Source organism: Lutra lutra, chromosome 5 (genome assembly GCF_902655055.1).
Source record: "Lutra lutra chromosome 5, mLutLut1.2, whole genome shotgun sequence".
NCBI lineage: Eukaryota > Metazoa > Chordata > Mammalia > Carnivora > Mustelidae > Lutra > Lutra lutra.
In genome coordinates this window covers 46344078-46360114 of record NC_062282.1, presented here as the reverse complement: position 1 = coordinate 46360114, position 16037 = coordinate 46344078, and the positions used below count along the sequence as shown (strand labels likewise).

General features: G+C 45.0%; 1 protein-coding gene across 2 annotated transcripts in view; it reads right to left on the bottom strand.

The window, feature by feature from the left end:
• Positions 1–16037, bottom strand: part of GALNT10 (polypeptide N-acetylgalactosaminyltransferase 10) — a 214493-nt gene that overhangs the window by 81322 nt on the left and 117134 nt on the right. For both annotated transcript variants that reach the window (XR_007127479.1, XM_047730357.1), the window contains exon 4: positions 8271–8437. Coding sequence is in view for 1 of the 2 variants with exons in the window: in XM_047730357.1 (XP_047586313.1) it covers positions 8271–8437 (167 nt within the window). In the remaining variant the exon portion in view is untranslated. The remainder of the gene's footprint in view (positions 1–8270; positions 8438–16037) is intronic.

Sequence of the window (16037 nt, the reverse complement as noted above, 5' to 3'; positions counted from 1 at the left end):
AGTTGTTCGCGTTTACAGCTCTGAAGCTGCCTCTGGATCCAGCTTAAACCAAAATCGGCTCTGGAGTTGGGGGTTGCCCAATAAAGATGCGATCGAGCCTTTTGGGGGCTGGAAGTTCTGCAGAGAATCCCTGATGTATCTTTCCACAGTAATTCACCAGTCGCCTGGATGTCAGGTGTCCACCCGTAGGTCAGAGCTAATGCCTACTTTTCGGCCAGTGTGCTTTGTGAATGGGCTAGGAACTCTATTATTTAGAGAACTGGGCTGTTACTTATAGTGACTGAAAACAGCAGACCTATAGATTAGACATAAGCATTTCTTTACCTAAAAACTTTTTGTTGTTTTTACCTAGAAGTTGCTTTACTTAGGAGGTGGGGTAGGGAAAGGATGACAATTTCTTGTACTTTGGTTTGTACTTTCTACTAAACGTGAATTTTCCCTTTAGGCAAATGCTGGCAACTAAGAGGCTTGGTATGAAATCAAATACGCCGTGTTTGAATCACTTGCAGAGGTGTCTGGTTCACAGTAAGTGCTACACAGGTATCACACCGCATTCTTGTTATTGCTGGTACGGCCTGGTCCTTGTTGGGATGCAGACAAAATCAGCCCCTTCAGCTCCACACCTAATGAGCTAAGTGTGAGTGATGTAAAAAGACTTGGTTGGGGGGCACCTGGGTGGCTCAGTGGGTTAAGCCTCTGCTTCCGCTCAGGTCATGATCTCAGGGTCCTGGGATCGAGCCCCGCATCGGGCTCTCTGTTCGGCAGTGAGCCTGCTTCCTCCTCTCTCTGCCTGCCTCTCTGCCTACTTGTGATCTCTCTCTCTCTCTGTCAAATAAATAAATAAAAATTAAAAAAAAAAAAAAAAAAAGACTTGGTTGGTTTGAGCCAAATCAAGTTAGGTACTAAGGAACCTCTTCCTTCCATTTCAGCCTCAAATTTCATTTCCCTCAAGACCCTGAGTAAATAATAATTCATGTCAGCCCTAAGCCGAGGGCTTTTTGTGGTCCTGCTTCTGGGAGCCTTATTCCAAGGACCCTAATAATAACCTGCTGTCTTGGGTGTTGCTTCCCTCCATTATGTTTTCAAGGAAACACTAAAACAGTGGAAAGGGTTGGTTTCTAATCCTCACAAGAAAATCAAGAGAATATTAGCAATTTAGCACAGCTGGGCTGCACCAGGTTTTTAAAATTAGAAAGCTCACCCACCTCAACAGAAGTGTCACCTTTCTGAAAATATAATGCAGCTCTTTTCCACTACAGAGATGATTCTTGCCCAAACGTCAGAGTTTTTGATGCTTCAGATACAATCTGAGCAATTTATCTGATTTTTTTTGCTATCTCAGTAAATCATTTATCCACAGTGCTTGATTCACAAAATCCTATTTTTTTTAAGATGCACAAAATAGCCCATAAAAATATTGACTGCTGCATCTAGTTGTTCCTGCCAGATACCCACCAAAAGGTTTATAGATTTCCCTCATTATAAACTAACTGATATTCTGTAACAGCTCTAATCTGCTTAGTAGTCCTCTCCTTTGGAGTCCAAGAGAGAAGCATTCCAGATGTCAAAGATATTACAGGAGAAGGGAATCAAGAAGCCTGTGGGTTTTCTTAGTGGTAAGATACCCTAGAGACGGATACTTAAGATGTGGGATTCTTAAGATTACGGAGCTCATCGTGGGGAAGATCAATCCTTCCTGTCAAGTGGGATTACCGCCCAGCAGGAGACCAGCTCAGTCCCTCCTTACCCGTGGTTTCACTTTCTTCGGTTTCACCTACCTGCCCTCATCAGTGGTTCTCCAGGCCGGTGACCCTCCTTCTGACATACGGTCAGAAGGTCAACAGCAGCCTAAGGGCACATCACAGTGCCTCCGTCATTCACCTCACCTCATCTTCTCGTGGAGGCATTTTATCATCTCACATCATCACAAGAAAAGGGAGGATGGCACAAGGATGTATTTAGAGAGAGAGAGAGAGACCGCATTCACACATAGCTTTTATTATAGTCTATTGTTATAATTGTTCTATTTTGTTAGTAGTTGTTCATCTTTTATTGTGTATAATTTATCAATTAAACTTATCACAGGTAGGTATGTATAGGAAGGACTACAGTAAATATGGAGCTTGGTAGTATCTGTGGTTTCAGGCATCCACTGCGGTCCTTGGGACATATCCCCACCCATAAGGGGGGACTCCTGTACTGTAAGGGCAGGTAAGCAGTTTAGGCCACTTACCACCAAACTCTTTGAACCTTGGTTTTATCGTTTGTAAGGCGGCACTGCCTCTCCTGCCTCCTACTACAGAGGGAGCACTGTTTCACTTCTGGGGTGGTCAGGGGAGGTCATGCTGGGCAGCTAAAATACAAACAGTCATTCTACCTGCATGTGCTGCTTCATGCTCTCCTGCCTGGGGTGTGCTCACTGGCATGGGCTCTGCCTTGCCAGGGAGGCTCACAGATCCTTGGCCGCTAAGCTCGTCCTGGAGTCACTTAGTTCAGGAGGAAAGCGGTAGGAACAGATCAATGCTGTGTTCTCTGGATCAGCCTCTCCAACAATACAGCTTGTATTCTGGGGTCATCTGACTCCTGTCTCTATGGCACAGTTGCCTCAGAGGAGGAGAGGTGTGACAGTTTATAATGACAAAGGCAGCTCATGGTAGAAAATTAAGTAAGAGAAACCCGGATACAAAGTTAAATACGACTGGGTGTCCGTGACACAAAGTACAACGTAAAGGCACTACACACAGGCTCACGGTGTGGAACATCATCTAGCTATTAAAAAACAGATGAGTTAGCTCTCTATCTTTTGACTTAGGGGATGTCTGTGATACATTAACAGGAATAAAAAGAGTAATGGGTACAGGATAACCCCATTAAAAGGAAAAAAAAAACATGTAAAGATGAGGGATAAAGGCTTTAGCATCAGCGTGCATGGTTTTAAATCAAAGTTCTGCTTCTCTGGGTTAAGTACATGCAGACTACTTACTTAATCTCTCTATATCTCAGTTTTCTCATCTGTAAAATGGGGATAAAAATATGGCCATTTTCAAGCAGAAAAAAGAGGTTTGAGATCACTGAGTCCAGTGGTTTTCATACTGGGAATGACAGAACCCTCAAGAGAGGCAATGGTAACGAATGCATGAATTCGCTTAGCACAAAGCAAGTGCTCAGTAAGTACTACTTCCTGTTACTATGAGCTGTTACATGTTAGTATTACTGTGCAGGATAACGCGCACCAGACTATTAACATTGGTTACGCCCAGTGGGAGTGGAGCTAGAAGGGGACTGGGAGGGTATGAAAATGGAAATGGAAATGAAAAGACAGTGGACACCAAACAAGACATACAATTTGCAGAGAAGCATCTGAAAAGATGCTCAACAGCAAAGATCATAGGGAAATGCAAATTACAGCAACAAAATCCTCCTACACACCTATCGGAAAGGCACAAATCCACACCACTGACAGGACCAAATGCCGACGAGGGTGAGGATCAACAGCAACTCTCATTCACAGAGTCTCTTACACAACTAAACACACTCCTACTATGTAATCCAGCAACTGTGCTCCTTGCTATTTATCTACGAGGGTCGAAACATGTCCACACAAAAACCTGTGCATGGATGTTTGTAACAGGTTTATTCGTAACTGCCCACACTCGGAAGCAACCAGGATGTCCTTCAGCAGAAGAGCACACAGACAGACCACGATAGCCACAGATAATGGAGTATTAGTCTGCAGCGAGCGGAAATGAGCCACAAGCTATAAAGCGACAAGGAGAAACCTTAAATGCCTATTACTAAGGGAAAGAAGCCAATCTGAAAAGGCTACATACAGTATGATTCCAGTTACATCACACACTCTGGAAAAGGCAAAACTATGGGGACAGCAAGCAGGTCAGTTGCTGCCAGGGGCTAGGGGGAGGGGAGGATGAACAGGCACAGAGCAGAAGAGTTTTAAGGCAGAGAAACTATTCAATACAACCCCATAATGGTGGATATATGTCCTCACACATTTGTCCAAACCCACAGAATATATGACACCAAGAGCGAACCCCAATATAAAACTATATATTTGGGGTGATGATGATGTGACAACATAGGTCCATCAGTTGTCACCAGTGGACCACTCTGACGGAGGTGCAGAGCACTGACGGGGTCTGGGGGTTAGCTACGTGTGGGGTGCGGGTGGAGGGGCATATGGGAACTGTCTGCACTTTCGGCTTGACTTTGCAGTGAACCTAAATTTGATCTACAAGATAAAGTGTATTAAGACAGACAAACTTGAGTGGGGGGGACCTAAATGCTAATAGTAATTGCCTGCAGATGATGAGGTTATCAGCTCTTTCTGCACTTTCAAAGTTTTCTCCTTCACTCCTATCCTGGGCTCATGCTGTTCTCTCTGCCTCTTCCCATGCCCTGGGGAGTATTAGCTATTTACCCATTAGGATTGAGTTTAGCTGGAATTTTCTCTGTGAAGTGTTCCCTGACCTTCTCTGTGCTCCACAGAGCCTGGATCTCCACTGACAGGCAGACATTCCATGGTCTTATGATTGTCTCTTACCTCATCCGTCTGCCCTTCTAGATGTGAGTCTTTGGGGGGGTATGTCTGTCTTGGTTCTGTTTTATCCCCAGCGTGCCTAGTACAGCATCGAGTACGATCAATTCATGAAATTTGTTGAATATATGAATTTGAATTAAATCAGGACAAGCGTAGAGAAAAACAAAACACACAGTACAGACACAGTACGGTGCAGGTGGGGAATGGCCACCCCAAGAGTTGTGGGGTTCCTGGCAGCAGATGGAGGCTGAGAGAGGAACAGACCTGTATGCAGTGTCAAGAGCGGTGTGTTGAAATGCAGAGCAGGACAGGGCAAAAATGGATGTCCTTGACGGGTCCCCATGACTGGCAATGGTATGAGAGTGCAGGTCAGAATTAATAAGCCCATCATGGAAAGAGGACCCAACTCCAGCTTCATCAGTGAGGGCCCTCTCCTGTGTGAGCCAGTAGGTCGGGCAATGTCCATGATCCTCCCAGCACCAATCACTGCTGATGAACCATCACGAGCTCTGCAAACACTTGAAACACTTGCTTAAGGTTTCCTTCAAGGGCACCGTTCCCAGTGCACGTGCTTGTTTGTTTGCTCCCTGATGGGGGAACATTCCAGAGAGCCCATCGTCATTCAGCCAAGGACAATAACCCTTTCCATTACTACATATCCTATTTTTCTGCAAAACCAACACTATTTGAAAGTGCGGAGGAGAAGGAGAAAAGGAATAGAAAAAAAAAACAGATGAACAAAGGCCTCTCTTCTTTCTTCTAATAAAACATCTCCCCTCCGGGCAGCGTAATCTGGAGGCAGGTCTGCTCCTCTCTACCCTCATCTCTCTTTCCCACTGGTACAAAAACACCTCCATGTCCTCCTAATCCTCAAGCAAGGCTCACACATTTGAAGAGCTTTTGGACACCCCTGGAAAACTCGGCACGCTCTATTTGCAGGCAAGGCCATGACTGTTCTGGGGTCAGCACCAGCCTCCAGTCTACTCCCCAGCGCTCCCTGCACAGAGCCCTGGATCTTATTTCAAGCATTCATCTGCTCCAATTTTGTCTCCTACCCAAGGTCTCAACCCTTAGCTGAATTACAATTAGTTGCCCTGAGGAGCCTGGAGGAGACTCATTTCAGAGGAAAATGCCTTCTGCTGGGCAGCCCCAATCTAGCCCGTAGTTGGCGTCCATGAATTTCAACTCTGAGAACTGCCTCTGCTCACAGGGCCCAAAGACATCTGTCTTTTATGATGGCCCGTATTTGCTGTACTTTGGACAGGCCTCTCCATAGTTCTGAAATTGCTTCTCCCAAATCTCATTTTTAAAACAATCACTGCTGAGTAAGTTTTCTTCCAAAGCTGCCTTAAGAATTCCTTCTTGAAACCAGAATAATGATTGCTTTTCTGAAAAATGCAGGTTGGGAAAGCTGACAGCCACTGTGCAGGACTGAGGGGCATGAGGTAAGAGTTGGCCTCTGGGTTGCGCGCCTGATTCACTGAGGAAAGGGCAACAGTCAGGGGCCTCAGTTGTCATTCTCATCTGGGAAACAGGGATAGTATCTCTTCTCTTCCCTATCCTATTAGGGTCCCGCAATGGCACCACATTGGACCAGTATTTTTGCTCTCTGGAGAAAGAGATGCACTTGGAAAATGTCATTCTTATGAAATTTACCCCTTCTTTCTGAAGACTTTCACGTTCTTTTATTATTGGGGGGTGGGTATATCATGTTATTTTTATCACTGAGGAGATTGGGATATTAGAGGTGCAAACCATTATAGCCCAGGATTGGATGTGTTTTATAATGAGCTCTTTTTAGAAAGAACCCTGCTCTTTAATACCATGGAAAAGTAATTTATTGAGAAGTGTCCTTGGGGATAGAGAAGAGTGCCGCACTTCTGCCACGTTTCTCATAACCAGCTGAGGTGAGGAGGGACAGGCTGCCCTGGGAGCCCGGAGACAGGCTTCTTGTCCTTCCTCTGCAACCAGCCAGCTGTGAGCTCTAGTTTAGCCTGACCACAGTTCTAGCCTTGGGTTTCCCACCTGTAAAAGGAGCAGGCTGAGTGGTACCTGTGATTATCATGCATCCATAAGCAGTGCAGCTCCTCTTAGTGAACACCTTTTCAGAAACCAAACACAGACCATGCCAGGAGAGGGAGCTGAGCTCACCCGCCCCCCAATGCCCCGCTGCACCAGCAAGGCTCACCCTACTGCTCACAGTGCTCCCTGAGGCACCCCTGGGCCTCTACTGTTCTGAGATGCACACTGAAAGCCAACAGCCTAGATGGTCTTAAAATTCTTTTCTAATTGAGCAGGGAGACACACTTGTTTCTAATCCAGTGGATGTGTGGTTTCTTCTACCTCTGGGGCACTCATGCCCCACAACACTCAGACAGGGATCCTGCCAAGTGGTGTAGGGTCCACCCCCTGGACAGCTGCTGCTTCAGAACACAGGTGACGGGGACCTGCAGCTGAGCACAGAGACACAGGCTAGCACCAGCCATGGAAGGAACGTCTGTCTTCCCCAGCCACGGCTATCTCCGTGGCTGCAAATGACCCTGCTGCTGGTGTGGCTTTGTGTGCGTGTATGCGTGTGCGTATGCATGTGTGTGTGCATGTATGCTCGTGCGCGTGCGTATGTGTGAGTGCGTGTATGGCTGGGACGTGCTTTCTCCCTCCTTGTCCATTCATTCACTCAGTCGCACACAGTCACGGATCCTCTGCTCTAGACCACGAATGATCTAGTGAGGAGGACCAACAACAAAGAGCCATGCAACTACGCAACGACACACGTAGTGGAGTGAGCAGTGCTGATGACACCCCTAACCGAAGACGGTGTGGGGAGCCAGCATGAGAAGAGCTGGCAGGAGGACGTGCAGGCAGAGGGAGCAGCAGGGAAGATCCCGAGGCAGGATGGAACCTGGCCTGCTGGAGGAGAGGGCAGCTGTGGCTGGTACCCCTGGACAGTACCTAGTAGAGCCCTGACCGATAGGCCGGTAGGTTCAACCAGGCAGTGAGACTGCTCAGAGCAGGCGAACTGGAGCTCAGTCTTCTCAGCTGTAGAACTGTGTGGCAGAGACCAGAGAAAGGCACGCTCAGCCCCTTTTCTAATGTACATCTCCCTTTCCTACCTCTCTTCAAGACGCCCCAAATCAAAACACTTTCATTTCCAGGCACCCTGGCAGATAGGGAGGCCTGGATGTCAGAGTTTTCTGGCCAGAAGTCTTTCCTGAATAAGAAGGCAAAATCTTGAAAAAGGGAGGCTTTGTTCTCTTTATCCTTCTTCCTTTTCCCTGCCTGGAAGGCAGACTTCCCAGAGGTACAGCAGCTATTTTGGGACCATGAGAATGAGGAAGAAGGAACAGAGAAGCCTGGTTCTTTGATGACAGCCTGAGGCAGCTATACCAGTCCTGGATCTTATGGTGAAATGAATGAATGAATGAATGAATGAGCCCTTACCTATTTGAGCTATTGTTTATCGAGTTTTCTGTTATTTGCAGTTCAGCACACATTGATACAAATAGGATAAAAACAGAATCTACTTCACGGGATGTTTTGAGGACTAAATGAGATACTGTGTACAGGGCCAGGGTCATGGCCAGGCACACAACAAGCATTAGTAAACGGTGGCCCATCTGCTGGTGCTGTTGAAGAAGAAAACCTGCCACCCCTTTGGCCAGTCACTGGATGGAGCGCAGGGGCAGGAAGCTGGGGTCGGGGGTGGGGGTCCTACCTCGATCACTGAAGTCATCAACCAGCACGATCTCGGCAATCAGCTCCGGGGGTGAGCGGTTCAGCACGCTGTGGACGGTGCGGAGGAGGGAGGACCAGCCCTCGTTGTGGAAGGGGATGATGATACTGGTGTTGGGGAGTGTCTCCAGGTAGCGTTTGCCATTGCAGCTAGAGGGAGACACAGGGCATAGGAGACAACAGGTTCAGCTCTCATCTTGCCAAGAGGACTCCATAAGCACATGGTTTGGCTAACTGCAAATGCCACTCCTTTCTAGCCTTCAGGGAGTGAGTGACAGCCAGGGACAGCTCAGTCACTTTAGAACCTCCTTCCACTTAGCATCGAAGTCATGCTTCCAATTTCCTGCACAAATGGTAAAGAGGGGTATGTCTACAAGAACCCCCAACTTGTATAGAAGCAGTTACAAACCCACGACAGTAGCACTAGGGTTTGGTGTCCTCCATGTGCTAACCTGTTTAAGCCTCAGGCGCTACAGGAGCATGGTTGCCCATCCTCATGATTCCAGGTGGAAGACAACCCTTCAGTAACGCTCTGGCCTCTCTCCTCACCCCTCGCACACTCCTCGCCAGTGGAGAAGTCATTTGCCCACACATTTGGACGAACACACTGGGCTTCACAGGCTCAGCCCCTCCCTTCTCCCTCCCTGGGCTCTGCTGGCAGAGGGGACATTTCCCCCTTTCTCTCTGGAGTCCCATGGTAAGCTTGGGGATGGGAGGCCCGGCCCCATGGGCCTTTAATGTCATTGTAACACCCAAAGGGATTAACATAGTTCCTTAATATCATCAAATATCTAGTTAGTGTTCAAGTTTCCCTGATCTTCTATCTTTTCACAGTTGTTGAAATCAGGATCAAGACAAGGCCTACGGCTGTCTTGAGCTAATGCACCTTCTAAGTCTCTCTTTTCCTTATAGTTTGTTGAAAAAACTGGGTCAACTGTGCTATTGGATTTCCTACAGTCTGCATTTTGCTGCTCGCATTGCTGTGGTGTCTCTGAACATGTTCCTCTGTCTGCCCACTTTGGCTCCTGTAAACTGGTAGCTACGTCTAGCGGCTTGACCTAAGTCGGTGAGACATTCTGGCGACCTCTTCATAGTGGTGTGAGCCTCCTACAGGAAGCACGTACTGCCCAGTTGTCTTCCCTTTTGTGATGCTGGTGGCCACTGATGATCAGGGCCTAAATCCTTCAGTTCATCAGGGGCTTGCAAAATGGTGATACTTTTACCCTATCATTCTTCATTTACTGGCTGGGATATTATAATGAAGAAAAATGATCACAACAACTATTTGGTTGAGGTACAGGAAAGTATAGGAAAAGTATAGGAAAGGCATGACACATTCTTGATCATCAGTTTTCAGAATGACTTGGTTCTCTACTATGTTCCAAAGATGGCCAATTATTTGTTTTCATTATGAACTCATAAATCTTCACATAATTAATATATTTCAGTTCAGTGCAAATATTATTATTCTTAATGGTTCCCAAATAATACCATCTTGAGTCCAAGAAAGTATTCTCAAGTTGGCTCCTAGTCCTTTGGATATGACCACAGAGTACTGATAACGTCCTTCTTCCTGATAAAAGATTACAAAAGATTCTCCAGGCTTAACTTGTACATTTTTTGCCCCAACCTGGATCAGCCATTCTGCCAAGGAACCCCAACTCCTGATTATCATTGAGATCACCATTTGGATACTGCAATATGGGTGCTAAGGGCATTTGTTACTACTGGGTTGGTTATGGTTTCTATGCCTTTACAGTGGTCAGGGCCAGAAATGCTTATTTTATTTCATTTATTTTTTAGATTTTATTTATTTGAGAGAAAGAGACAGAGAAACAGAAAGAGAGCACAAGTGGGGGAGGGACTGGGAGATAAGCAGACTCCCTGCTGAGCAGGGAGCCTGATGCACGGCTCAATTCCAGAACCCTGAGACCATGACCCGAGCTGAAGGCAGACCCTTAACCGACTGAGCTACCCAGGTGCCCCGGAGCTAGAACTATATTTTTAATACATGCATCATGAGTTCATGCTGAAGTTTTATATTTGATAGGACTACAGAGTTTTACTGAACCTTAATATTATACTACATGTCCTTTTTGAGATATAATTCACATACCATAAAATTCAATATAAGATTCACCCCTTTAAAGTATATAATTCAGTAGTTTTTAATATACTCACAAAGTTGTACAACCATCACCACTATCTAATTCCAGAACATTTTCATTGCCCCTAAAATAAACTTCATATCCATTAGTAGTCACTACTTATTATCCCCTCCCCTCAGTCCTTAGTAACTACTAATTTGCTTTCTGTTTCCATTGGTTTCCTTATCCTGGACATTTTATGTGAATGGAATCATATTAATATGTGGCCTTTTGTGTCCGGCTTCTTTTAATCAACATGTCTTCCAGGTTCATCCATGTTGTAGCATATATCAAGACTTCATTCTTTTTATGGCTGAATAATATTCCAGTGTATGGATAGACCATATTTTATCTATGAATTCATCAACTGATTGACATTTTGGATACCTTTTGGCTATTATGAATAATGCTGGTATAAACATCCATATATAAGTTTTTGTGTAGACATGTTTTCAGTTCTCTTGGGTATATACCAAGTAGTAGAACTGCTGGACTATATAACTCCATGTTTAACTCGTCAAAGAACTGCCGAACTGTTTTCCAAAGTGGTAAGAACATTTTACATTCTCACTAGCAACCTATGAGGGCTCCAATTTCCCACATGTTGACCGACTCTCATTATCATCCATACTTTTGATTATAGCCACCCTAGTGGGTGTGAAGTGGTAACTCATTTGGTTTGATTTGCATTTTCCTAATGACTAATGATGTTGAGTATATTTTCAAGTACTTACTGACCATTTGTACATCTTTTCTGGAGAAATATCCAGTAAATATGTATTTCCTTTTTAAACTGTTCTCACTAATGTATAGAAATATGATTGATTTTTGTATATTGAACTTGTATCCTGCAACTTTCTGAAATCCCTTATTAGTTCTACTAATTTTGTGTAGTTATGTATTCCTCAGGTTTTTCTATATATACATAAGACAATGTCATGAGAAAATAGTTTCACTTCTTCCAAGCTAGATGCCTTTTATTTCTTTTTCTTGTCTAATTGCTTTGGCTAGAAACTCCAGCACAATGTTGAAAAGAAGTGGCAAAAGCAGACACCCTTATTTTGTTCCTGGTCTTAGGAGGAAAAGCTTGCAATCTTTCATCAATAAATATAATGTTAATGTGGATTTTCCACAGATATTCTTTACCAACTTGATGAAGTTCCCTTATATTCCTAGTTTGTTGAATGTTTTTGTAACAGAAAAATATCGGATTTTGTCAAATGCTTTTTCTGCATCTACTGAAATGATCACATGGGTTTTGTTCCTCTATTGTTTTAATAAAGTGTATTACATTGATTGATTTTCATATGTTGAACCAACCTTGTTCCTAGGATAAACCCTACTTGGTCATGGTGTATAATCCCTCTTATACATTGCTGAATTTGGTTTGCTAGCATTTTGTTGAGGACTTCTGCATCTACATTCAAAATGGATGTTGGTCTACTGTTTTCTTGCAATGTCTTTATCTGGTGTTATATATTTTATCTCTTTTGCTAAAAATCTAGGTTCTTAACATTGTTACTTATTTGTTTTTTCCTATAATATATAACTGTTTCAGAAAAGCAATTCCAATATCATTGCTAACAATCTGATAATATAAAATTTGAGATTCCTTTTGTCTTTGGTTTCTTTTTGTCTATGGGGTACATTTCATTAGTGATATTAAGGATTTTCCCAGGGCCCAAAAGATGGGACCTGAGGACCAGGCAGGCCCAGAACTAATGTCAAAACTGTTTACTTCATCTTCAGTCAGAAGCCAGGTATGGTAGGCAGAGTATCAGCCTGAAGATGTCTAAGCCTTAATCCCCAGAAGCTATGACTATGTTACCGTATGTGGCAAAAAGGACTTGGCAGATGTGGTCAGGGTTAAGAGCCTTGAGATGAGTTTGAAGAGTTTGGATTACCCAAGTAGGTCCAATGTAACCACAAGTGTCCTTTAAAGGTAGAGCACCTTTCCAGCTGGGTCAGAGAGATGAGAAGGAAGGAGTAGAGAAATGAAGTGTGAGAGGGACTCAACTCACCACTGCTGGCTTTGAAGATGGAGGAAGGAGGTCATAAGCCAAGGAATGTGGGCAGCCTTTAGAATCCTCAGCTGATGGCCAGCAAGAAAACAGAGTTTCACTCTTCATAACCAGTCTGCCAACCACCCAGATAAGCAAGACTGCCCCAGGGCCCTCAGAAGGGAATGCAGCCTGGCCCACACCTTGATTTTAGCCCAGTGAGACCCATGTTGGACTTCTGACTTACAGAACTGTTAACAATAACTTTGCATTGTTTAAACTGCTAAATTTATGTTAAACTGCCAAGGCAGCTACAGAAAACTCGTACAGAAAGGTCATCTTTAATACCCAGTATTAAACACAGTATCTTTACCCAGTCTGTAAACACTTCGAAAGTACAAGATTTCAAAAAAAATCCTCATGAGTCTCACGTGGCAGCAGTGGGCTGGAGCTGACACCCCCCTCCACTGGGCAGGAGCTCTCTGGGTCCCCTCAGCTTTTACCACTACCCACAGCCTTACACCAGAGCTGCTTCACTCCCTTACATTGTCTTCCGCGCCCCTAGAGACCTTTGGAGTTGAAAGTCCAGAAGTAAAAGACATTGTGGGAGGGAGCTAGCTCCGCAAGACTGGTAAGAAATTTTGGGGAGAAAATGTGGAACAACAGAAGTAACAACAAAATATCTCCTTTTGTATGCCACTGCAATCCACTGTTTAACTGTCAAAATGCATCAGGGGCGCGCTGCAACTTACTTTGAAACATCTCAAACAATAAAATAGATTGACAGATGGAGAGAAGGATGGACGGATACGTAAGAAAGCAGGGAGAGAAGTGCTAACTGCAGAATCTAGGCGGTGGGAACATGAGCGCTCAACGTGCAGATCTTTCAAAACTTCTCTGTATGTTTGATGATTTTCAGAAAGAAACATTAGGAGGAAATGGGTCAGGGTCCACAGTCTCCTTAGTTGCAAATTCTCTCTCTGCTAGAGGCACCAAGGGAAGCTGGGGTGGGGAGCAGGGACAAGAATGAACCCTTGGTGTCCGACAGTGAATTCCGTTCCAACTGTGTGGACAGGATCCCCCCCTTAGAGCACATCCCCCACTCAGCAACCCCCCAACTCCCACCCCCCGCTCTCCTGCCAAATTCTGCCAGTCCAGTTCTGCTGGACAAGTCAGTCTCTTTCCTCTTGGGACCTCGGGACTTCTTTCAGGCCCCGTCTTGCTCCTCCATCTGGCTGGACGGTTTCTAGCCAGGCCTCGTGCTATGGCCCTCCTCTGGCCCTTCCCCCCTTCCCCCACCTCTAATCCCTTTGGTCATATCAGCCAGCTTTCTCAGGGAGAAACTGCATTATGTGGGTTTTTGCAAACAAACGAAAGCACCTCTTTTTTAAAAAAAAAAAAAATCTCTTTTCCTTGACTCAGCTGGGTCCTCTGTGGCCAAGAAAGATGGCGATATCTAGTTTGCTACGGAAATTCCTGCATCCCATCCAATTTCACAGGAGGCTCGTTCGACTGAAGCAGGGTTGGGAGGGCGGTGCGGTTAGCAGTAATAAGTTGCCTGGAGTCCATGGGGCGAAATACAATGGAGCTATTACCCCGCAGAGAGGCCTGACTCTCTCAAACCCCAGCCTGGGCCCCACAGCCTGCCAACAGACACACAAACACCATCACGTATTAAGGGAAATAGGCAATGCCACAATAGACTAAATTCACTTCTAATTTGATTCAATCATGGAATTACAGATCATTCAGAACTCAAATGAAAGGCTCAGCTTGGATCATAGCCTTGAACATGTACCTTTTTTAGGGGGGCTGGGGACTAGTCCTTTTCTGCCTCCTCTATTCATCCACACATTTATTTACTACATAAACACACAACAGCACTCTGACTTTTGCCATGGGCACTAGTCATTAGTTGGCTTCCAGCTTAGTAGAGGCTCTGTTTGAATAAAAAATTGTCTGACTTGCTGAAATCAGTATCTCCAGAACCCAGCAGGAAGCATGGTGCCACAGACCTGCCCACAAGCTCCCTTCCCGTAGGGGAGTTCCTGCAAAAGGCCCCTTCTTTCCTCTCCCAGATACCAGCAGGAAGAGGAGGCCTGGGGATGGGGGATGGAAACAGAAGGTCCCTGCCCCCACTGACACCCCCATCTTAGCGGTCCTCTTTGAGACCCATCTGCATGTTGTGTCTTGAGATTTCACCACTGCAAGGTAGAGTTATGCCCAGTTCTTTGGTGGTGTGATAACCACGAGGCATCCCTGCACCCGACACCTTTAGAGAGTGGCCAGGAAGGGAAACTAGGGCACGATATTCCCAATGTAAGGAGGCTGGGTTCGGCCACGATCAGACAATAACAACTCTGCCTTCCCACGGTTCATCGTGCCTGATGGTTTCCAGAGCACTTGTCCTTCTCTCTCTCCTCTAATCTGTACCAACCCCAGGGAGGCAGGAGAACTGGAAAGTGCCGATCCCATTTCCACAGAAGGAAAACAGGGCCCAAAGAGGTAAGGGACCTAGATCCAGGACTCAAATTTAGACATTATTTATTTAAAATAATACTTATTTTAGCCATTCTGACAGGTGTAAAATGATCTCTCGTTGTGGTTTTAATTTCGATTCCCCTGATGATTACTGATGTTGAGCATTGTTTTACACCTGTTGGAATGGCTGAAATAGAAAACACAAGGAATAACAAGCGTTAGCAAGGATGTGAAGAAAAAGGAGCCCTCCTGCATTGTTGTTGGGAATGCATACTGGTGTGACCACTCTGGAAAATAGTAGGGAGGTCCCCCCACCAAAAAAGCTAAAAATAGAATTACTGTATGATTCAGTCATTCTACCACTGAGTATTTATCCAAAGAAAACAAAACACTAATTCGAAAAGATGTATGCCCCCCTATGTTTCCTGAAGCATCATTTACTATAGCTAAGACATGGAAGCAACCCAAATGTCCATTGATAGACAACGGATTATCCTTCAGCCATAACTAAGAATGAAATCTTGCCATTTGCAACGACAGGGATGGACCTAAAAGGTATAATACTGAGTGAAACAAGTCAGATAAAGATACCATACATTTTCTTTCATATGTAGGATTTAAGAAACAAAACAAACCAACAAGAATAAAAAGAGACACACAAAAGAACAGACTCCTAATTATAGAGAACAAACGGATGGTTCCCAGAGGGAAAATGGACGGGGATTGGTGAGAGAGCTGATAGGGATTAAGAGCACACGTATTGTGACGAGCACTGAGTAGTGGAAAGCGTTGTTCAATCACTACATTGTGCACCCGGAACTAATACGACACTGTATGCTAATTGTACTTGAATAATAAAATATCACAGTGTTTTTCTTGAGGAGAAAACTGAGAACTGCTCAGGGATAAAAGTCTAAAAAGCACAGAAAGGCTAATCAACAATGGTAAAGGTAACAACGGCAACATCCTGACACTTGGGGCAGGCCACTGCTAAACATTTAGGGAATGTTCTCTTCTGCGTGCTTCCATAAACATGCATGTGGCAAACCCACTCAATGGTGCTGTCCTCTTGCCTCAGTATTTCTGGCCCCAGACAGCACCACAAAAGAAGCGCCTGTGCCT